Raw genomic sequence first — 22,687 nt, forward strand, 5'->3', positions numbered from 1 at the left:
GGGGGGGGGGGGGGGGGGGGGGAGACGGACACGACACACGGGACTAAAAAGCCTCCAAAAGCCCAGATGCTAAATTCATTTTGAGATACTTCACCCCCTCCACTATCCATCTACTTTACCAACAGTCCTGTTCATTACTCCGTAATTCTTACCGGCGTGAAATCAAGAGAGCGAGTCCAGCCTCCCTGTCTGGCCACAAGGCAGGTATCTCTTGCAGGGAGCCGGCAGTGTGTTCGAGTGCCCCATCAAACTCCCCTGCACGCCAGGTCACAGCCTTTAGGGCTGCTGAAAGCTCTGCCGAAGCTGCTGCAGACCCACAGCACAACGCTTCACACTGGGAAAAGGTCCTGATGGCAGGAGGATGTACCCCATAAAACATACAGAGGACCAAGATATTACTTCTTGACCCCTTAACTTAACTTGTTCAATTGCATCCATTTTTTAGTGTAAGATTTCCAGAGGACAGAGGACAGACACTGTCAGGAGTCCTTACCCACACAACGCAAGTGAATCAGAACTTGAACTCCCAGCTAAACCATTACCGCCGCTGGTGGCTTGGGCAGTGGCAGTACAAAAGAACTTAAGGTCATTCATAAGAAGCAAGGCATGCACATTCAGCCCCTCGCTTTCTGCCTACCTTCTAAACCAAGAGCATTGCAGTGAAGATGAGTTACCAGCACAAAACCAGTGGGCAACTCTACCAGACATGCCTGCATCACAGCAAAAGTGAGATGGAGGAAACGCAGAGTTTGGGGGGGATTTTTAAGGAGCATGATTTTGTGCTTTCCCTGATTAGAAAATACATTAAAAATAAATCTTTTGGGGCTCATCTAAGAGAGAAGGAAAGAAGGTTCATAACTGCAGTTATGTGAATCCCAAATTTAAAAATATCTCTAAGATGAATGAGCGGGAATAAAACCTGTTCTGGTGAGCCCTACTCCTCAGGAATTCCTGCTTGCTGGGAAAGAGGCAAACTCTGTTACCAGGGAAGTCAGCCTATTGAAGGGAGAGCAATTTCCCCCAATCAGAGTGTGAAGCATGACATACCCTACTCTTAAATCATTTATATTTTACTTTTTTATGATGCAATCGTGAATTAGCTTTTTCTGCATTTGTAATTAGAGGATAGAACAGATGGTCAGGGCTTAGTTCAGGGTGATAAATCCATTAAGATAACCTACAAAAAGCTGCTGCTATGGCGGTTGCTGCCAAATAACTGTTCATTCAATGCTTTGTTCAAGCTTTGGGTGCTGTCTGGAAGAAGAACCATCCCAGTTCTTCACTACCTTGAGGTACAAGGGATAAGAAATCACACACAAGTTTGGGGAATGTATTATTACTGTCTATGTGGCTCAAGAAATTTGGATGGTATGATATATGGGATGCATGGGGCAATCCAGAGAAATAGCCTGGAGTTGTTGCTTCCTGATAGCTGCCCCTGCAGATACACTCACTCCATCCCAAAGTGCGTGTCTACTTTTCAAAGCAGATGAAATTTAGCTGAACAGGTGGCCCGATTGCAAGGTAGAGTTTTCTATCAAGGAGTGATTGCAAAAGATCCATTTCACTTTGAATTCATGTCTTCACTCATTTTGCCAGAAATTTCTCAAAGCATTTAGAATCCTAGAATAATTTATGCTGGACAGGACCTATGGAGGGCATTTGGTCTAATCCAACTCAAAGCATTTGTCACAGTGGACCAAACCTGTAGGTCCCTTCCAACTGGAACTATTCTATTCTATTCTATTCTATTCAAATTCCATCCTTAGACTCCAGCAGAAGGCTCCTGCTTAAGCTAGTCCACAAATATGACCTATTTTTTTCTAAAAACAGCTATCCTATAGCTTATGATTAGCAAAAAGAGATAGTAAACCATAAAGCAAACAAGGCAAGAAGTTGTGTGTTCATTATTTCTGATGATGTCTTTGACCTGAGTACCACAATTGAATCTCAGCAGAATCCGTGGGTCAGCTTCAGGGAGGTTCAGATCTGCGTTCAGTCTCTCTGTGGCTCTGGAAACCAGCAGTGCCCTTCTCCAAGATGCTCTGGCACTTCTGCTACTAATAATTTTTGCTGAAATCCCTTTCCATCATAGGAATTCAGCACCAGAGAATTACCGCATGTCTTTGGATAGCATTTCCATGTGGAAACAGTATCTCCATATACCAGGAGCTCAGAGTTTCATCACATCTGAGCGGCTAGAAACTAGCTGTGGAGTTGTACCAAGTCTCTTAGAGGAGAGGGAAGACTCTGCTCAGGAAGGATGTGGAGTTCCTGCGATCATCTCCTACAAAAGCAGTGAGGATGTGTGTGGGGAAAATTGAGCCTGCCACAGATACAACCTACCCACCGAAGTGCTCATGCTGGTCCCCTTTTCTTCTTTCTCCGGGGACCTGGGCACACAGTACCACTACATATGACAGGTCCAAGCCAAATCCTTGTATGCCGAGATCCCATATGTTTCAACGGGAACATCCCATAGGAGGGGACATGCATTAGGTATGACAAAATGAGCAGAGGAAAATTGATTGCATGCAAATGCACATAAAATAAAAATACCACTATTTCAGTGTTTTCTTCCATATGTAGTAATGTCGAGGGGGTTTATGAACAAAAGTTGCTTAAGCAGAGCTTTGAATTTGAACAGGGTTCATTTGATTTCTGCACCTCACCGCTTCCTGGCTGACTGCTCAGTATCTGCCAGCGTAGGCATTATGTGATGCTCTGCTTGTCCCCAAAGCTGTCAGTCAAGACACAGCCTGGACTGGGAAATGGTTAGAGCCCAAATAAATATTAGCAGGATAGTCTGGACCGTGACCGCTTCCCTCCTACTCTCGCCTTCACCCACCTGCACACATGCTGCTGCTGCTACCTCGGCGCAAAGTAACGCTACGGGAGGAGCTGAGGAGCTTCTCCCCCATCTATACACATCTAACAAGACATTGTGCTTTTGATGAGTGACCCTTCTCCGGATGCATCTTGTGTATGTGCTGGAGTCAGGCAACATTTTTAACAATAAACCCGCTGAATTACAATTCAGGGAGAATTTACTTGAAAATTTACATAATGTAGCTAGGGGAGACTTTTAACTACTTCCCCTTGCGCATAAGGGAGAAAAAAAGGAGGAAAATTACGTAACAGCCTAATTGGCTTTTATAACAGTCTATGGGGAGAAATGCAGGCTGGTTTTCTGCTTAGCTACGAAGCTTGGTATGTGCTGTAACCATGGGAGGCAATATTACAGGCATGACAGGACAACGATTTGGTTTTTCAGCACTGAAGATCTGAAAAATGAAATACCTCCAGCTGGGGGGGGTGTTTTCCGCTTGAGGAAGACCTGTCATGCCGGTTCAGAGGACTGCAGGTCAGGCTTCTGTTGGAGGGAAAAATGGAGGATCTGATCTGCCGGTGCACCACCTCAAATGTGGATCATGGCCATTGGGATGAACAGGATCTGCCTCTTCCACCACCGCGCTCATTTTAATCAAGGAGCAGCTTGCAATAAACTGGATAACAGAGACGATGACAAGGCTAGGGCTGGCGAGCCTCACGCCTTCTGCGCCTTCTGCTCCTACTGCTCCTACTGCTCCTGCTGCTCCCCTGGGTGCATGGCCCAGGCGCCCGCTCCCCTCCTCCAGAGCCCGAGGAAGGTGGCACAGCAACGGACCTGTGTTGGTTCAGTTCCCACTGCCTCGAAACTGCTGCACTTTGGGATAGTACCAGTAACAGAGAGCCGCAAGGAAGATATTGACAGTTCATTTTTTATTGAATTTTGTCTTTAAAAAAGCACCAGTTAAATCAATGTCAATTACATTAAAACATGCAAGTTTCAAGACTAATCACTTTCTCTCACCCTCCTTCATTTCCCAGAGACTTCAGGGAGAACTCCATTGATTACCTGTCCTCCTCAGCAGCAAACACTGCCTGAGACCAAGGCCAGGAACGGGAGGGAAATGCCTCTCTTCCACGGTTGAGCCAGAGACAGCAGCAGTGAGTCCCGGGAGCGACACCATTGCCTGCCACCACTTTCCAGCCCTAAGCCATTTGCCAGAACTGAGGGAGTGTCAAATTGGGTCTCTCCTCTCCAAAGGCTCCCTAACATGTTCCAATTCCCTCCTACACTGTGCCTAAATGACTGATATAAGATGCCATAGGGGTAAGCTACAAGGGGTTTGGAAAGATCTTTCTCTGATCTTGACTTCCCAAAATGGCTGAATGTGGAAAAACATTGTCCTTCTGCCTACAGCATAGATGCTGCCCTCTGCCAGCACCGAGCGCCCCGGCGAAGCCCTCTCCTCCCTGCCCAGCAGCGCTGCTCTCCTACCATCCTGAACCATGGTCCTGAGGACTCACAGGCATCACATCTCCAGGATTTTTATTGAGGTACTCTGGCTTCACTCCACCGTGTCTTATTATATAGGACAAAGCCATTAATCAGCTGTGTGCCCCCCTCTCCCCTGCTGCCGCAGACAGCGATTGCGATCATCTATGAGCCTTGCTGCTATCTGTCTTTCAGTGCACGGCTTCGTGGATCCGAGCAGAGGCGTTGATTACAGCCGTGGTACCGATCATACGCTGCGTTGGATGTCCTCGGCTGCCATTGAACTCACTGTTTTAGACATGAGGATGGTTCAAAAAGGGTGTGTATACACAGGACTGATCACACAACACTATTTTTTAGCTTTGATTTTAAAATTAGGCTAGAAGAATTAGAGTAAAATGAAAGGAATTTTGTATTAAACACCATTATTAGCTTTGTTATCCGATGCAATCAAAACAGTTCCTTCCACATCATTCAGTGATGATGAACTAATTCCAAATCAGAAATGGAGCTATTGGAAAAAAAGCAGACAACAGCATCAAGGCTCAACCTGGCAACCTGCCTTGTGTTGAGGGCTACCTTTTAAGGACAGGAGGCCAAACTAAAATACGTGTCCTGTTACAGGTATATTAATAGGCCAAGTCAAAGCAGCTGTGACTGCAAATCACACCGCATGAACAAGTAGCCACTTAGATAGCACATTGCCTTTGCAATTACTCGATCAATACAACTAAGAGCAATGCCTATAACATGCCTTTAGGAGAGCAAGAGCACTTTTGCATGCAAATACCGGACTTGTTCTCCTTAAAAACAACACGTAACGGCTGCAAGCAAATGCCTCCACCGGATTTCGTCGTATTTATAGCTGCAGCGGTCATTCAATTTTTAAGCCAATCTCTTTGCCTCTCGCTCAGAAGCGATTGAAACCTTTACCTGCAAATGCTGCATCGGTATTTAAGTGGGTACTTTACTCATTGCTTTTATAAGGTGCAATACGTGCAACCCGGTGGGGCGGGACCGGGAGAGACGCCGGCCGCGGCCACTCGGCCGCGGCCGGCGTCTCTCCCGGTCCCGCCCCACCGATATGGCGGCTCGTCTGCTCCGGAGGATGCTCGGGAGCCGCTTCCTCTTCCTCCGCTCCCCGCTGCGGAGCTCCGGCAGCGTTTGGGCCCGCGCTGCCCGCGGTGGCACAGGTACCCTCCGCCCGGAGCATGGGGAGGGGGTGGAAAGGGCAGGAGCCGCCCTGCAAGGGGAGGGCATCCCCGTCCCCGGTGTCCTCTAGCCGGTTGGAAAGGGTGAAGTCAGCCTGCTGTAGGTATTTCTCTTGAACTGGCAGGCTAAACTATAGTTTTCATAGTTAAACTGTAATTTTCAAATTCCTTTTTGTTCCCCCAATATCACCTCTGTATTGCAAAAGATGAGTCCAGGCAAGCATTCATCCTCAGGAGCTGATTTTTTTCAAGGATTCTATGCTGATGGGAGATAAGGGTGGCAGTAGTTTCCCACCTCAGACTTTTTGGTTAGGAAAGAATTAAACTATTTTACTCATTGTTTTTCAGCCAATCTATTAATTCTTTGCCAATCCCATACCACCATAAATGTTCTGCATGGTGTGTACAGACTCACAGGAGGCGTTGCTAGAGGTTTGCACCATGATGGGTGACTTCGGCTCTTCTATTGTGTGTCCCTCACTTAACTATGGCCCTGTTTCTCTTGGGCTGTAGCTGTTGCTTTCTTCTTGTGCTCCTTAGCACCGCTTGTCACTGAGGCCTGTGGAAGTTGCTAGTCTTTAATAGCCTATAAACAAGCATTAGTTCTGGCTTCTGAGGGTTTCCAAGAGGCAAACTGCCAAACCTTTCAGTGATACCCAGGGATGAGGAAGGAACACCAACAGACCAGCAGTTATCCCAAGCCAGAACAGAGGGCTGTGCTGGGAGAGTGCATGGTACCCTGGGTCATAGGTGCCCGTTTCCATTCAGACCCTTCCCAAGTGCTGTGCTGGAGCTGCTCTCCGTATGTAGCACACGGCATGGAAAGCAGATGCAAAGTCCTGCACTTGCCCCTGCTCTTATGTCTCTGAACTGCCCTCCTGTGCTCGCTCTGTATCCATAGAAACTTTGAGAGAATTGAGGTAATGATGGAAAGCATCAACAGAGTCTAAGTTAAAATGGTGTTAAAAATAATACAAATTATCTTTCTATATCTAATTGAAGACACGGGCTCTCTGACTAAACAAGCTGAAGCAACTGTTGCTACAGACTGGAAAAAAAAATTGACTCCAGAGCAATTCTATGTTACAAGAGAAAAAGGAACTGAACCGGTAAGCAAAAGCACTAATGCTGTCCAAGGTTAAGCCACCTCCTCTGGCTGCTGGGCAGAAAAAACCTGCTTTGGGGAGCTGTCACCACTCAGTTGCTTCGCAGGTTTTCTCCTGCCTTCCTGTGGATGAAAGTTAGACTCAATATACTGAACCGGGTGGATTTTGTTCTGACCCAGACTGGTTTGCAGATGAAAAAACATTCTGCATTCTTTTCATATTTTGTTTTTTCTCCGGATACTTTACTGCCAGCTCAGCTGTCTGTGTGGCAGTAGTGGAGGCCTCTCCAGAGGGGAGGGAGAAGATCATATTTTTGTCCTGTAGTCTCCTTTTTTTTGACCATATGTAGATTAGCCATGGGAAATCTTATACATAGCACTCCATTCAGGAGCTGGGTTATCCCTCGTGTGCCAGATCACCCACCCACCTTGTCCCCGCGCTTTGCTTCCTTCTGTGATGGAGGCCACGCAGCGTTGTGGGTGGAGCGCCAGCATCCCTAGCCCAGAGCGAGGGCTTCTGCGTGCACGGAGCACGTACCGTGGGATTAAATCATGTGAACTGTGCCCAAATCCTTATCTGTAAAATAAGGATCCCAATTCCAGACCATGCAGGGAGGAGGAAAGTCCCTTTGTAGAGCCACTTTGAAGTTGTGGCACTCCATAGCAGAGCCCTGGTCTTTGGGATCCTGCACATTTCACAAGTTCCTCGGAGGTCACGACTCTGGCCCTGGTACCTGGATGATTTATGCATCTGACTAGTCTCGAAGTTTCTGGGGGCAGGGGGTAGTCTTCACTATTAATCCAAAGGCATCCTCTCCTTCATTTCTTTAGGCTGCTAAAGTTTGTTCTTCAAAGCCCCCCTGTGAAGACTTCTTTTTATGGTTTTTCTCCTGTTTTGAATCTGATTCCTACATGCTTGTTCCAGATGGTGAGCTTTTAAAGACCTGCATTATTAACTTCTCTTTTTTTCTTCCTTTTTAAAAAGCCATTTAGTGGGATCTATCTGAATAACACAGAATCAGGAATATACTACTGCGTGTGCTGCAATGCCCCACTGTTCAGGTAACATCCTTTAGATTTCACAGCATCCTTAAAATGTCCTCACTGTGGCAGGAGGGGCAGTGTCTTTTCATGAGAGGAACGGAAAGTGTAGGTCAGAAGAACAATCCTTTGGTGCCAAAGTGCTATGTATAAGATTTCCAGGATACCTGTGGTGATACAGGTATATGGTATGCCCTTTTCTTGAGCATATGAGGGTCTCCAGTGGCCAGCAGACAGTAGTTGCTACATAAGGGTCTGCCTTTTTCTCCTGCCACACACACCTGTCTTTTTGGTTGATAGTCATTCTCTGTTTAAGAGGTCCCTAAGCCACAAGCTGCCAAAAAATAGGTGTATTTATGCGTGAGTATAGCTGTATGTTTGGTCTGTTCTTGTGCTCTTCCATAGTCATCTCCTGCCACTCATGCTACTGGGCTAGAGAGACCTTTAGTCTGCCCTTAGTCTAGCTGTTGTTATGTTCTTACTGATGGGTCCCTCGTACTGGAGCTGAGACCTCCTATTCACCCCCACCCCCTTCTTGTTCCCTAAATTAAATTCCACTATTTTTGCCTTTTTGGTTACGTCTACTTTTTAAACCCCGACTGCGAATGACTGCGTTATTAACCTCTCTGCTCTTTACAATACTATATATTTTGCTACTTCATTAAAGTCTAAGTAAAAGGAAATAGAGTGCCTCAGAGTAGGATGTGCAGAGGGTGTTCTGTTCTCTGTAACTGAACCAGAAAAGACAGTTCCTCATATTTTTCATCTAGAAAATAGCCTTTATTTATTCCCAACTGAGAGTTCAATGGAATATGGTTGATATGCCCATTTTTATGAAGACTTTAAAGAATGCATCACAGATCAGAACTTCAAATGGGAAGCTGAGGAACAAGAGATCTGGATAGTAAGAAAGGGGGGGAAATGTAATGGCTGTATTAAAAGAAACCTAATCTAAGCAATTAAATGGTAAAATTGGAGGCTGATAATTGTGAACAGTTAGTTTTCCTTTGGCCAAGTACAGAAAACTATTGTTATGCAAATGAACATTTGCTTAAATGTATCTTTTTCTGTAGAGGTTTGCTAATAAACACTTTTAAATAAGTTTATTTCAGAAGCCAGTGCAGCATTGCAGAATATTCTGAAGACAAATACAAAACCTAAAAATACCTCTGGAAAATTCAGATAAATCAGAGAAATTTTAAATTACTAAGCTGTGGAAGAGTTCCTTCAGTTCCTTCAAATGTTCCCTCAATTTAGGCATCCTTTATATTAGACAATAGATAGTGAAACGCCACCATGAAGAGAGATGAGCACTGGAGGGAATTGCTTCTGCTGCTAAACTAATAACAAAACAACAATATAACCAAACAGTCATGCTGCTTTTTGCAGTGTCCACCTCTCAGAGAATATAGGTGCTTTTGTTTAAAGCATAAAATAATGCTGAGCCTTACAAACTGATACAGGGATATAAAAAAAACCCCAAACTTACAGAAAAAAACGTTTTAAGAAAATTGAAAACTATTAAATGTGCAAAATGATCTGAAAATATATTTTCCATGAACGCATTATGTTGTGGAGGACACTAACAGTGAGGAAAAAAATTGGTATTTGATAAGAGATTCATTCATCATGTTTATTTCCTAGTGCATAAAAAATGTCCTTTCTTTTTCAAATGCATTAGATCATTAGCTACAGGTAAACACGAAGCATTTCCTCCTTTCTTTCAAAGTATATGTGTGTGTATACATTTATACCAGAACTTATTACCTTCTGCTACCAAATATTCATTTGAAAGAGTTGGAAATACATGGAACAAACCCCTAACCTTTATTGATAGCAAATTGTGGTGCTTTAATGAAATCTCAAACCTTCAGCGAACCATAAACCTACAGCTGAGATTCATACAGCAAAAAGCACTTTTTAGAATTATCTGGATTCCATCCAGGACGACTGAAATAGGGATCAAAGTAAATGACATGTGCTGGAGGAATGGTGTGTCGAAGGCTAATCTAATGCATATGTTTAGGGAAAGTCCATTTATCCATAAATTAAGTGGTGAAATACTTCAAAGGACAAATATGATCTTGAACAGCAATATTTTTGGGTACTAAAATGTTTCTATTAGGGAACCTAAGTGATATTACTGTTAGTAAAACCACACAGAGACCGTTTCTGTTGAGAGCTAGTTTAACAGCTCAAAAGATTGATCCTTTAGCAGTGGAAAACATCTACAATAAACTTAAGTATTATGAGCGGCATGTAAGGGACGGAGTCAGTCAGGGTCAGATGCAAAACCCACATAGCATTAAAGACCTTCCTTGACTCTACAGGGTTTCAGAGAGGATCCTCGTATCTCTGTATGAATAGGCAGAAGGATCCTTGTGTCAAAAAATGAAGAGTTCTGATTGAAATCTTTTGAAAATAAAAGAGAAACAGCACAGGTATACGTCAGGGAAACTCAGAAGTCCTGTACAGACGTTTGTGCTCCCCCAGGTCATTCTTTGGGTCTCTGTGGCTGGTAGGCACAGTGTTCATGTCGTTTTGTAGCAGGGAAGGCAGGGAGCCCTCTTTGGCTGGAAAGAAATAGGCCTGGAGCCCTAAATACCTTCTCATACAAACGCAGAGTCTGCAAACTGCATTTGCTTCGCTGCAGCGTGCTTCTGTGCTGTGTCCTATTTCTCCCCCATTTTACGGAGGGGAGGAGGTAGGAGAGTATTTCTCATGGACCTTTGTGGATTGATGTAAAGGACTGAGCAACAGCCCGCACAAAAACTAGCCTTTGGTCATTCTGTGTTTGCAAATCCTCTTTTATTTCCACAGTTGCATTGCTCAAAGACAGCCCTGTACAGTTAATTATAAAACCATGCTGAAGCACGCACTGTTCTTTGGGTTGGATTTTTTAAGCTTTTTGCCCAGCTTGTTTGTCTTTGTCTTTCTAAAAGGCACTGCAAGTAAGATTTTCAGGTTTTTCTTCACTGTATTAATATCCCACCAAAATATACATGATATATACTAGATATTTTGCTTTAAATTCTGTGTTGACTAATGGACGAATCCCTTTGATCACAGAAAAGCTGCTGCTGGTGTTGGTGTCTCCATCCACCACTAGATGCCAGTAAGAGCATTGGGTTTGTGAAACCGGGATCAAACATGGGAAAGCGGGAGGAAACGGTTGTGGTGGGCCTCCAGACCACTTATCCTAGTAATATGTGAGTCTGTCTTCATTTCTTGCTCTGACTCACACTAGGTCACTCTTCGCTAGGAGAAAATACTTATTGCTATCAAAGCTTGCACAACTTTAAATAGGAGGGATTATCTCATTTCTGCATGCTAAATCCCAAAAATATTTTCTGATCATATTTTCCAATATGCTCTAGGTTTTAACATGCAACTAAACAGGGTTGATAATCCTGGATGTTAACAGGAGGCACCCACAAGTTGACAGTCTGTAGTACTGTTTCTGATGGCTGCGATTATCTCTTGGGAAAGGTAGATCTTTGTGCTGTGAGGATTTGTCATTGGTTGATCGATGGTTTCAGCAAGGCTCTGTTTGATTTTCCAAACCAGTTTCACGGCTGACTGCAAGCCGAAGCCATCATCGGACGTGAGCCTGGTCCGGTGGGCCAACCCAGCCATTTTCCATACTTCGTTTCTTCTTGTAAACTCTCTTCTCTGAGGTTGTGCTGTATTGGGTCAGGCTTCGAACTGCAACTTTGCAGTTGTAATTCAGCTAAACAATGTGCTCAGTTGTTGGAAAAACCTTTTTTCAAGCTTTATAAAATGCCAGCCTGTCAGTGAAATAGAAACGGTGAGGCAAAAGCTCCTGTTGTGGGCTGATGGAGAATTCCCTTTGGAAAAGAGATTCCAGCACAGTTTGATGCCAGTGAGCAAACTTCTACTGTGCCAAATGTTATTAATAGTAGTACAAGACAGGGATGAGGAAAAAAGCCAATGTTCTTATTAAAACCAGACTTTTTTGTAACATCTCTGTTATTGATTAACAAGAAGATCTGGTTTCCACTATAGCTCAGAAAAGAAGTACAATTCTGGGACTGGATGGCCATCGTTTTCTGAGGCTTATGGTACTTGTGGCAGAGATGAAAGTAATACCAATATCACGAGACGACCAGATAACTCATTGGGATCAATTAGAACTGAAGTCGTCTGCAAACAGGTATGGTTTTTTTGGAGGTGATACCCAAAGACCCAAATCTTAACAAATAAGTTTTCTTTGTGCCCATGAATGAATCTACCTAAATACAGCAGTGAGAATTATGGTATCCCTGGAACCATTCTGTCTCACTTCTTGGTATGAAACACGAGTAAAGTTCGAAGTATCAAATATAGGCAGTCGGTTTAGGGTGAAGAAAATTATGTGACTGGGGAGAGTAGTTGTGTAAGTATAGCCAAGGGCTGGAGTTTAGGCATAAAATTTATTCAGAGGACCTCAGGTGAACTGCAGGATGTGACAACAGACAGTAGAAGGGACTCTGATATTTAGTCCATGCATTTGCCCCATCACAGGGGCAGTTCTTCCTAATTCAGTCCTGTTTTTCCTACTGAAGCTGTTCTTAAAATACGCAGTGATGGAGACTCCACAGCCTTACCAGGTAATGAGTTGTAACCTTCATGTCTTCCTACTGTTGGTTAGACACTGGGGAAAACACTAAGTTTGCTTTGCAGCAGTTGAAGCTTATTACTATTTGCCCTGCACGGCAGTGGTGGTGCCCCATATCTTCACAGCTATCTTCTGTGGGTTCTCTTATTTCACAGAAGCCACCCTTCTATTTTGGGTAGCTATTCTGACTCCCTCAGTCATCTCTTTTCTAGACTAGAAAGGGCCAGTTCCTTCAACCGTTCCTTTTTATGCGGTGTTTTTTAGAGCGCTGATCGCCTTGTTGCTCTATTTTGCACTCCTTCCAATTGATCCTTTTCCTTCTTGAAGTACAGTGCAAAGCTAGACATAGGGCTGCAGCCGGGCCTAGCCTGCATCAGAGACCAGAGGCTGTTTAGGTGCGTTATACATAGTGTTCCTGTCCTTACACCTTTACCCTTCCACAGCCCATGACCCATACTTGTTTTGGGACCTGCTGTAATACCCAGGTCCTTTTCCAAAGAGCTGCCACCCCTAACCATTTCTTCCCCACCCTAAGTCTGTGCTGTTTATTACTTTTGTTAAGGTACAAAAGTATGCAATTGAGCTTAATGAATTGCATCTTGGGCTTTTTTTTTTTTTTTTTGGTGTCTGTTTTTCCAAACTCTTAAGATTGCTAATACTGTCCCCCAGGATGCTTACAGCCCTTTCTAGCAGGATTAGGTGTTATCTGCTGTCGTGGTTTAACCCCAGCCAGCAGCTAAGCACCACGCAGCCGCTCGCTCACTGCCCCCCCACCCCTGGGATGGGGGAGAGAATCAGGAAAAAAAAAACTCGTGAGTTGAGATAAAGACAGTTTAATAGGACAGAAAGGAACGAAAAACAATGATAATGATAATAATAATAATATGACAATAGCAATACTAAAAGAATTAAACTATACAAAGCAAGTGGTGCACAATGCAATTGCTCACCACTCGTTGACCGATGCCCAGTTAGTTCCCGAGCCGCGATCCGCGCCGCTCGGCCAACTCCCCCGTGTTTATATACTGGGCATGACGTTCCATGGTATGGAATACCCCTTTGGCTAGTTCAAGTCAGCTGCCCCAGCTATGCCCCCTCCCAGCTTCTTGCACACCTGCTTACTGGCAGAGCACAGGAAACTGGAAAGTCCTTGGCTGAAGATAAGTGCTACTTAGCAACAACTAAAACATCGGAGTGTTATCAACATCATTCTCACACTAAATCCAAAACACAGCACTGTAGCAGCTACTAAGAAGAAAATTAACTCTGTCCCAGCCAAAACCAGGACATCTGCAAATGTAACAAGCATTTGCTGCAGTCTGTTATCATGGTAGAGTTCATGTTTGTTGTAATATCCAGCAATCACCTTTCAAGAACCGCAGCTGAAGACAACCTTCCAATTTTATAATGAGACACTGATAGCTATTCTGAGTCTAATTTTTTCCTGTCAGTAATTTTGGGGGCAAAATCCTCAGTTGACCTGTGAGAAGGACCTACAATGACTGTCTCAACTTGAAATTTTCATTATATATTGAGATGCCTAGATCCCATTTATTTCGTATACTTTCTGGCATTAGTACCTTTTGACTTCCTCTTCTGGGATCTGCTTGTTTGGGGGCAGATATTTGCCCACTGGCCAGAAGTGATTACTCCAGGATGTATTTCTAAGTCTCTCCCCAAGGCTCCCCGACCCACAGAACTCAACAGTGAAATTCATCATACAAGTTTCTTAATTCAGGATAGCACAGTAGGTACCAGCATAATGTTGGTCCATAATTGCAATGGTCATAATGGTACATAATTTCTGTTGCAGTGTGATGCCCATCTAGGCCATGTGTTTGATGATGGTCCCACACCTTCGGGGCAGAGGTTCTGTATCAACAGTGTTTCACTAAACTTCAAACCAGGCTCTGGTCAGTGAGAAGTGGATCCCTCTGGCTTACAGAACATCCTTTCACTGCTCGTACAACAGGCTTGTGAAAAACACTTTTAATATACAACTCAAATTTTAGTACTTACGCCATTGCAGCTTTGCTTTCCAGCTATTATCAGTGTTGATAAAATACATATTTTTGTGATAACTCTTTGGCAGTCTGCCTTTCCATGGTTAGTGTGATGTAAGTGTTGATCTGTTTATTGTATTTTTTTAATTTAAAAAAAATTATGCAATAGTTCACATTCATAACTATCATCATTAACTGTATTGAGGCTGCTGAAATGAAGTGCTCTCCTGAACCGGACTTTGCCTATGCTGAACAGTAGTTGTGGCACCCAGGAATACAGATGTACATGGCTGATCATGCCAGAGCTTTCACTTGTGTAAAATCATTATATCCTTCTAAAGGGAAGCAAAAATAACATGAATCTCCAAATAAGGCTTGAGGGAGTGTTTTTTCCCCTGATGTGAGAGACCTTTAGCCAAGCCAAGCGACTTTTCCATGAACCCATAAAAGCAAAGTCCTGAAGGAGGGCCTAATTAAAACTATTCCAGGCGACGGAACCAGTGGAGACATGGAGTCTTTCTTCTTTTAAATCAATGACTTTGATTTTGTGTCCAATAGAAGAGCTGAAGTAGGGTTTGCTCCAGGAACTTCCTCTTACAGAAATAATATGATAATAATGTAACAATCTGTGTAGTATCTCCAGACTTCTGTTACCACTTGTGTATTTCAGAATCTGAAAATAAAAATGAATGTGAAATTTGCTGTATTTGGGGGGGGAAAAATCAGCATCTAAAAACGTGTTCAGTAAAGTGATGCTTTTGTTGAAAACATGCCTTGTCTGTTCTTCCTTGTACAGGTTTGTAAATACTTCTGTATTCTCCCAAGCATTGTCACCATGGTTTGCTGTAATGGGAAAATAAATCGTATGTTTGTTAAATTGAGCTTTCCTGCTTTCAGATTTTTTTCCAGAGAAAATAATCTCTGAGTCAGAACATCAGCTTCACTAAACTGGCTGGGTTTAAATGCTTCCCTGCTGAGAGTTACTAGGCAACATCTCATTTGGCTTTACCTATAACAGGCTGTTTCCATTCTCCCCACTTTGGTTGCCTCAGTAATAAAAAGGGTGTGTTCATTTACTAGTGTAGTCTTAAAACTGCTTAATGTCTTCAGCAAACAGACCTCTATTGCACTGAATTTACTTTTGCTCCTTCTGTCTTGGAGCTCTGCAGTTTTTCATTCCCCTGTACTTTCTACGGGAGAACTCTACAATTTCATCACTTTTAAAAACATCATGCTAAGACAGTGATCACTACAGCCAACCTAAACCAGAATGGCACAAAAGCCACCAGAGGTGTGAAGCAGCATGAATGAAGCAGACACTTGCTGATACTGGTTTCATGTAGTGTCATAGATGGCGACGGTCACATTGTCATCAGAGGTGTCTGTTAACGGCAACAGTATGCCGCTTGCTGTGTCTGTGCTGCATCATGCTCTGCTGTGCAGAGATGCCCTTGCATCACCTATTGCTATCACCTGCCTGCTCTGACCAGGATGTACATGCCCAGCCTGCTCAGGTCTCTGCTCCCAAGAGTCTTCACAGGTTGTACAGAAATCACCATCCTCGCCATGCTCTGAATTCATGTACCCCCCTATCCTGATATACTTTTATTCACTGGTTGTTTTTTTTTTCTTAAAATCTATTGCACAGCTACTGGAAAGGGAGTTTGGCCCTTACAGGTATTCTTTAGTCAGGCAGCCCTCTCCCCTCTTCTCACCTTTCCCATCAGCAGAGGGTTGTCTCAGAAAGGAGTGTGACTAGAAGGTGTCCCCAGCTGGACTCCTGTGTTCATCCAGGTGCTGATGGAGAAGCTAGCACCTGCCTGAGTACAGTGACTTTTGGCTGAGATACCAAATTGAAATGCTCGTTTCTGCAAATGGCAGAAAGTAGGAAGGGAACTGGCAAAATAACCTGTTTCTTGCCTGTCCCCACAGATACCAGGTCTCACTGACACCTTCTACAGATGAGACTGAATGCCATACAAACAAAATAGACCATGGAGCTGACAAAACACATATCCACACACAGACTTGTGTGCAAACCACACTCAGTTTAGTACCTTGGATGTACATGGTTGGTGGCGACCAACTCCCAGTGAACTGGCAAGTTAGTAACTATTACTGACAGAGGAAGCTTGCCTGAGCAGACAGCGCATTTATTTTACACCTATAAACATCATTGTATGCAACTGCATGTTTGGGCTAAGCAGCAGCTGGTGCATCCTCACTCATGCAGCAGGATGACCTGAGGAAAGAGTCCTGTAAGGCCCCAGTTTAGCTTGTGCAGTGTTAATTACAGACACGTAATCATATGAACAGACCCGTACCTTCAAGGACAGCACCTGACCTACACTATACTGATATGTCACCAAGCAAACAGCATAAAGCACAACTCTACTGCCCCAGAGAAACCAGACACTCAGCTAAGCAACCTTGTTCTGCTTATTCAGATGAAAATGGGGAAAACAGGAAGGTTTGGCTTTCACCACGTGTAAAATCAGATAATGGCACTTCACCTTTCAGTGTGGCCGTGTATCCCGCAGTTTGGAGTAGCTACACTAAGAGGTATTTGAATATCCTGCCCCTTACCCTTCACTGTAAAGCTAAAAGTGTTTAGATATCTGTATGTACCCATGTGTATATATCATTAGGGCAACAGGGGAACTAATTTTGCTTTGCAAGCATGGCCAGTAATCAATTTGGAATAAAACCCAAAATCAACAGAAGCCCTCTTATCACTCCCAGCCCTCCCCATTGTGAGCAGTTTGCACCTCTTCTATTAAAATGCAGCTATACAAATAAATGATGCAGGACTGAGCAGAGGAAAAGGCAGGGGGGTAGGTAAGGGAGGAATGAGTGGAGGAAATGGGTATGAGCTTCTTGAATTAGCTCTTCTGATGGGTTTTTTTTGCAATGTCTCTTACATTCTCTGCTGTATCAGATAGTGGCTGGAACTGGTTGCACAGCAACCTCGAGTAGCATGGTGGGGATAAGGCAGAGGTTTCTTAACTGATCCATCTTTTTATGACATTATCACTTGCGAAAAATGATATGGATCAAATGGGTTACGCCTCAGTAGTCCTTTATAAAATGGCATATTTGACAGCCTTTTTTCCTATTGTTTGTCTTACAGCGCAAGATGGGGCAGAAGGGCCATGTTCATTTGGGTACAAGGTAATTCTCTCTTGAGCTGAGCATTACTTTCTTAGGTTAACAATTTTGAGGGTGTGCCAAGATCTGCATGTATAAAACTGCAAGCTGTCTGTGTCTTTGGTTTTACCATTCCCTCTTGTCCTGGTTTCGGCTGGGATAGAGTTAATTTTCTTCTTAGTAGCTGGTACAGTGCTGTGTTTTGGATTTAGTGTGAGAATGATGCTGATAACACGCTGATGTTTTAGTTGTTGCTAAGTAGTGCTTATCTTAAGTCAAGGATTTTTCAGTCTCCCATGTTCTGCCAGCAAGCAGGTATGCAAGAAGCTGGGAGGAAGCAGAGCCGGGGCAGCCGACCCGAACTAGCCAAAGGGGTATTCCATACCATAGAACGTCATGCCCAGTATATAAACAGGGGGGAGCTGGCCAGGAGGTGCGGATCGCTGCTCGGGCATCGCTCAGTGGGTGGTGAGCAATTGCATTGTGCATCACTTGTCTTTTCTTGGGTGTTATTTTTTTTGTTATATTCCTTTTCATTACTATTATTATTATTATTATTATTATTAGTTATTAGTATATTTTATTTTGCTTTAGTTATTAAACTGTCTTATCTCAACCCATGAGTTTTACTTTTTTTTCCTCCTCCCCAACCCAGTGGGAGGCGGGAGGGAGAAGAGGCTGCGTGGTGCTTAGTTGGTGGCTGGGGTTAAACCACGACACCTCTGCTGGCTTTTTATTCTCTATGTATCAGCTCAAACTTCTGTTTTTCACTTTTAAGATCTATCACAGCTTAGTCCCACCTTGTGTTTTGTCTCAGACATGCTGATGGTACTGGCCTGTGCTCTGCCAGTAATGTCTGCCTTTGTAAATTTAAGGTCAAGTTTTCTTCAAATACGTTTGTGCTTTATCTTGGGCTGCCAAAACCAAAGAGAAGATCCATCTAAGACTCTGCAAGGCCACTTAGTTACCCTGCCTCTTCCTGGCCTCCTCCCTGAAGTTCGCATCTGTCAGTATGCACATAGAGCACATCTAAGCAACTGGCGTACTCTGACATTTACACCAGCCATAATGATGCCACTGTTACCTTGTGCTTCAGGCATCTGCAGGGGGAATCCATGTGACATTTCTCATCATGTATCTGAGCTTATCTCCCATGATAATGCATTTACACAAACCAATTTTATGTCTATAAACAGAGCTGTTGACATTTATGGTCTCATCCCCGTGTGATGTAAACTGCTAGACACTCAGGACCTCTGACCATGAGCTTTTTGGGGCAGGGAACTTCATTATCTTCTGCTTCTGTGGTACCAGCCACACCAGGATTGATCCCAGCTAAAGGCCGAAAGTGTTATAAGATGATGAATAATACAGACCAATAATAATGGAAGACACTATTAAAGAGTATCATAGGCTACAAGAATTTCCTTGTGTATCTGCACTGATTTTGTTCCACCACAGCGAATAAAGAGCAGTTGCTTCTCTGAGCTGAATATACTCTGCCGGGTGACTGCAGATTTATATTCCGTCCTTCACATCTGAGAAGTTTTTCAACATTGTTATTTCATTAATTGGTTTCAATGATGATACTTTTTATCCCATTGTGTTTTTAAATAACCTTTTTATAAATCCTAATTGAGGTTTCTACATAATTCTTAATAGATTTTAACATCTTAAATAAACTATTTAAAGACTTTCTTAGTCTTTGCAGCATCTCTACAAGGCAAGTAATTATTCTCAATTTTACTGAGGGAAGACTTGATGAGAAGAATTTAATTGACTTGCTCAAGACTACAAATTAAATTTGCAGCCAAGCCAGAATTAGACTCTGCATGGCTCCTAACAGCATCCAGTTTTTCAGACCCTGGTTTTTCTAAAACTTGGTTTGGTACTTGATTGATTGGGGGGTGAATTATCGAAAGAGAGGAGGTAAAATTAGCATATGTTTTTCCAGCTATGGTATTAAAACCAAAGCTAAGCCAACTAGGGCAACTTTGACACATAAAGAGCAATACTTGACCTCTTTCTCAGAGCAAAGGTGGTATGGAATTAGGCTGCTGTAATCTCTGGCTGTTCTGCATATTGCCATGCAGTCTAAAATGAACCGATGTTCTTCACGTTCCAAGGCAGCTTTAGGTAGAAATGATGCAAGGCAGCTTGCTAACAGTAACTTCTTTGCTTGGGAGGCAGCATGGCTTTTTTGTGAGCACAGAGAGAAGGAAAGAAGGAGCAGGTTGCTCTTATATTACTAGCAGCTTCATGCTCCTTTCACCAGAAATCGTAATGCCCATTATTTTGGCCATGTATCCACAGAACTGTAGTGATGCTCTTTTCTGTTGCACCATGCTGCAAATCATTTGGATTCTCTTTTAAGCTTGTTGACAACCTAGTCTGATTCTGGTCAGAACAAGAGAAGAAGAGAGACTTTTGTCAGAGCAAAAGTAGGATTTGGCCACCCCAGAACATCTCCAGTATGAGGTAGCTCAGGAGGCAGCCTGCATGAGAAGGAACTGAAAAAGTCTCAGCTTGGGTTTTGCTTTTTTTCTGTTTTCGAACAAGATGGTGAGGACTTCGCTAGTACTCCTAAGCATGTTTGTATTTTCTGGTCTTCAACCTCTGCCCTACTGTGTAGAAGAAATCAGTCCTGTCACCACACAACTGAACTGCCTCCTTTTCCATTCACTTAATGACTTTTTGCACTGGGCAGCGAAGTGTTTTAAACTATATTCCTGTGCCTGTCCCACCTCCTGCTATACCCAAGTGATGAGCTGCGGTAACACTACCCTCACAGCATGTCGTGTAATGCTCAGCACCCCATCAACCTCATGGATTTCACAGCTCTTTACACATAAATGATGCCTAGCCCCAGCCCTTTGAGGTAGTGGTGAGCCACATGTCACAGAATAGGAAGCTGAGGGACAGCTGTGGGAAGTGACTCGCCCACAGTCCCCCGGGGCAGGGCAGGGAAATCTGATTACAGAAAGGGTTCTCAAAAGCTCTCCAAGTGCGAGCTGCTGCCAAAATTCACAAAGGCAAAGTAGTTTAAAAGCAAAGCTCTTTATTGAAGAAGTGCCCAGATTTTTTCAAGACTAAAAGAATTTGTCTCAAGGCAGGTGTGTCCATGGGGACTGGTTTTAGTAGCGCTGAGGAATGTGTGTGGAAGGGATTGGCAGCTTGCCATGGGGCAGAAGAAAGAGAAATTCATGCCCATTATTGTGCTCCCTTTTACTGTCTTCTCTTTTGTTGTTTTTTTTTTCTTTGCTCTGTGGTATCCTTCCTCTCTCCTCCTCAGAAATCCCTTTGTAATATCCCCTGGGCTCTGGCTTTCTTGACTGCGCTCACCCTCACCTTGTGCCTGAACGCTCCTAGTTCCATACACTCAGTCCGCTTCCCTCGGTGCCAGAGAGATGATCAAACACGCAGTTCTGCACCCACATCCGAGTCAGCAGCTACCTGCACATGCTGGAGGTGACTGCGGGGATCTGGCCTGCAGGCTCTGGGGAGGTTGGCAGAGCAGGCATCAGCTGTGCTCATCCAACTCGCCTCCTTTGCGCACAGAGTTTGACAGCATTTACAAAGTGACTTCCAGAAAAACTTGTCAGGGACAGAGGATCTGCCACAGAAATCAGGAAAAAGAAAATTAAAAAGTCATCAGGGATACTCAAGTAGCCTGCTTAGTTCTGGAAACAAAGACTGTGCTGCCACACCACACTACTGATGTATGGGATGTAGAAATGTGGACCACAGCCAGGTCGTCTTTGCTCAGGTGTCATTTTTGGAAGATCAGAAGATGGATCCAGACATTTTATGATAGGAAGAAGGAACAGGAAAGGATAGCAAAGTATTTTGCACAACTGCTAGGAAAGAGGCAAAGACAACACAGAGGAAGGTTCTGGAGTCAAAGAGAGACAACAAGAATTCGTGTTTTCCTTTCCAGAAAGAGTCAGCACTGAAGGATGAGGACACAGCTGGTGGACTGAAAGCATGTAGAGGATGGCAGCTAAAGAGTGACAGTGAGCTCTCAGGAACGGGGGAGCTGAGATCAATCCTCCCTGGTGTGACAGTCTCTTGGGGACAGTTCTGACAGAGCCATGGGATGCCTATGCATTTTCTTGGATTAGTGAAGGAGAAAGCCTTGTGAAGGGCTAGGATCTGAGCAGAGCTAGAAGCAGGTGTTCATGCTTGGGAAGTTCAGGAGATTGACCGCACTGTTAATCAGAATACCAGGTGCAAAATGAACCCTCACACATTCACTGCCCCAGAAATGACCCTATTCCCAATCCAGAAAATGTTCCCTCCCTATTTCAGGCTTTACATTACCTCTTAGTCCTGGGCCTCTCCTGAATGCACTTGGGTATTCACGCTTGGGTCCATTATGAACAAAGGTCATTAAACCTTGTCATGTACAATATGTCTAGCTGGAGTTTCCTTAGGCCCCCAGAGAAGGAAAAAAAGGGCTTCCATGACACTTCTGCTTGGCAATAGCCCAAAAAGCCTCTGCCTCTGGGCTTGGTCTGTAAGAAGGGCATTTTCCAAAACTGGATGACATGTAACTTTCTATGACCTTGTAGCCTTCGCTTTACTTTTATGAATGAATCTCTATTAAAAGCGGGGGGTAAATGTTTTTCCTTTGTCCCTCTTTCAGTTTACAAATTTGTCTTCTCCTATAGCCAGCTGTTAAAAGATTGGTTCTGCCCCTGCTTTCACCTTTCCTGTTTTATCAGCTGAGACGTCAAACTGAGGGCCTGACCACTTGGTGTTAAAGATCCATGGCTCTTTTTGTAAGGCAGTGGCCTGGCCAACTCTAGACTCTAAATGCTGCCTTGTCTTACAGTTTGAGTTAGCCTCTCACACCCTGAATTGCAAGGCGTTGTTGCCTTGAGCAATGAACAGCTTCTCTGTCCTAATTCAGGGGTGACAGCAGTTAAGCAATAGGTGAAAGAAACTGCGTATTTCTGACGTATGAGCACTGCTGAGAGGCTTAATTTTTTTAGCTCTTGCAAATAGTTTGACAACCACAGATGAAAAGGGCTGTAGAAGTGCTTATGATGGTTTATTATTTTGGTCCTGTTGCTATTCTTATTTCTATTACCCCTCTGCCAATTTATCTTCTTTTCTGCAAGATTTCACCTTCTTGCTCTACACCTGCCTCAAGAATAGGCAGAAATTGCCAATAAAAAACCATTGCCTGAAACGGAGATAGCAGATGAACTGCTCCAAAGAGACACAGCAAAACTCCTC

The 22,687-nt window shown here is 43.8% G+C and overlaps 1 protein-coding gene across 1 annotated transcript; it reads left to right on the forward strand.

Moving 5' to 3' along the window:
- Positions 1–5,405: 5,405 nt before the first annotated feature.
- On the forward strand, positions 5,406–14,467 carry MSRB2 (methionine sulfoxide reductase B2). Its single transcript, XM_050892510.1, has 5 exons — positions 5,406–5,514; positions 6,535–6,641; positions 7,623–7,699; positions 11,705–11,852; positions 14,110–14,467. The coding sequence occupies exons 1-5, from the start codon at positions 5,406–5,408 to the stop codon at positions 14,215–14,217; spliced, it is 549 nt and encodes a 182-aa protein (XP_050748467.1). The 3' UTR covers positions 14,218–14,467.
- Positions 14,468–22,687: the final 8,220 nt, after the last annotated feature.

This window comes from Gymnogyps californianus, chromosome 2 (assembly GCF_018139145.2).
Source record: "Gymnogyps californianus isolate 813 chromosome 2, ASM1813914v2, whole genome shotgun sequence".
NCBI lineage: Eukaryota > Metazoa > Chordata > Aves > Accipitriformes > Cathartidae > Gymnogyps > Gymnogyps californianus.

Excerpts from the sequence above, each read along its gene's own strand:
- MSRB2 (XM_050892510.1), top strand. The coding sequence starts at position 5,406 with ATGGCGGCTCGTCTGCTCCGGAGGATGCTCGGGAGCCGCTTCCTCTTC. Across the intron at positions 7,700-11,704 it reads TGCAATGCCCCACTGTTCAG|CTCAGAAAAGAAGTACAATT; the intron begins GTAACATCCTTT and ends TTTCCACTATAG. Across the intron at positions 11,853-14,109 it reads CTGAAGTCGTCTGCAAACAG|TGTGATGCCCATCTAGGCCA; the intron begins GTATGGTTTTTT and ends TTTCTGTTGCAG.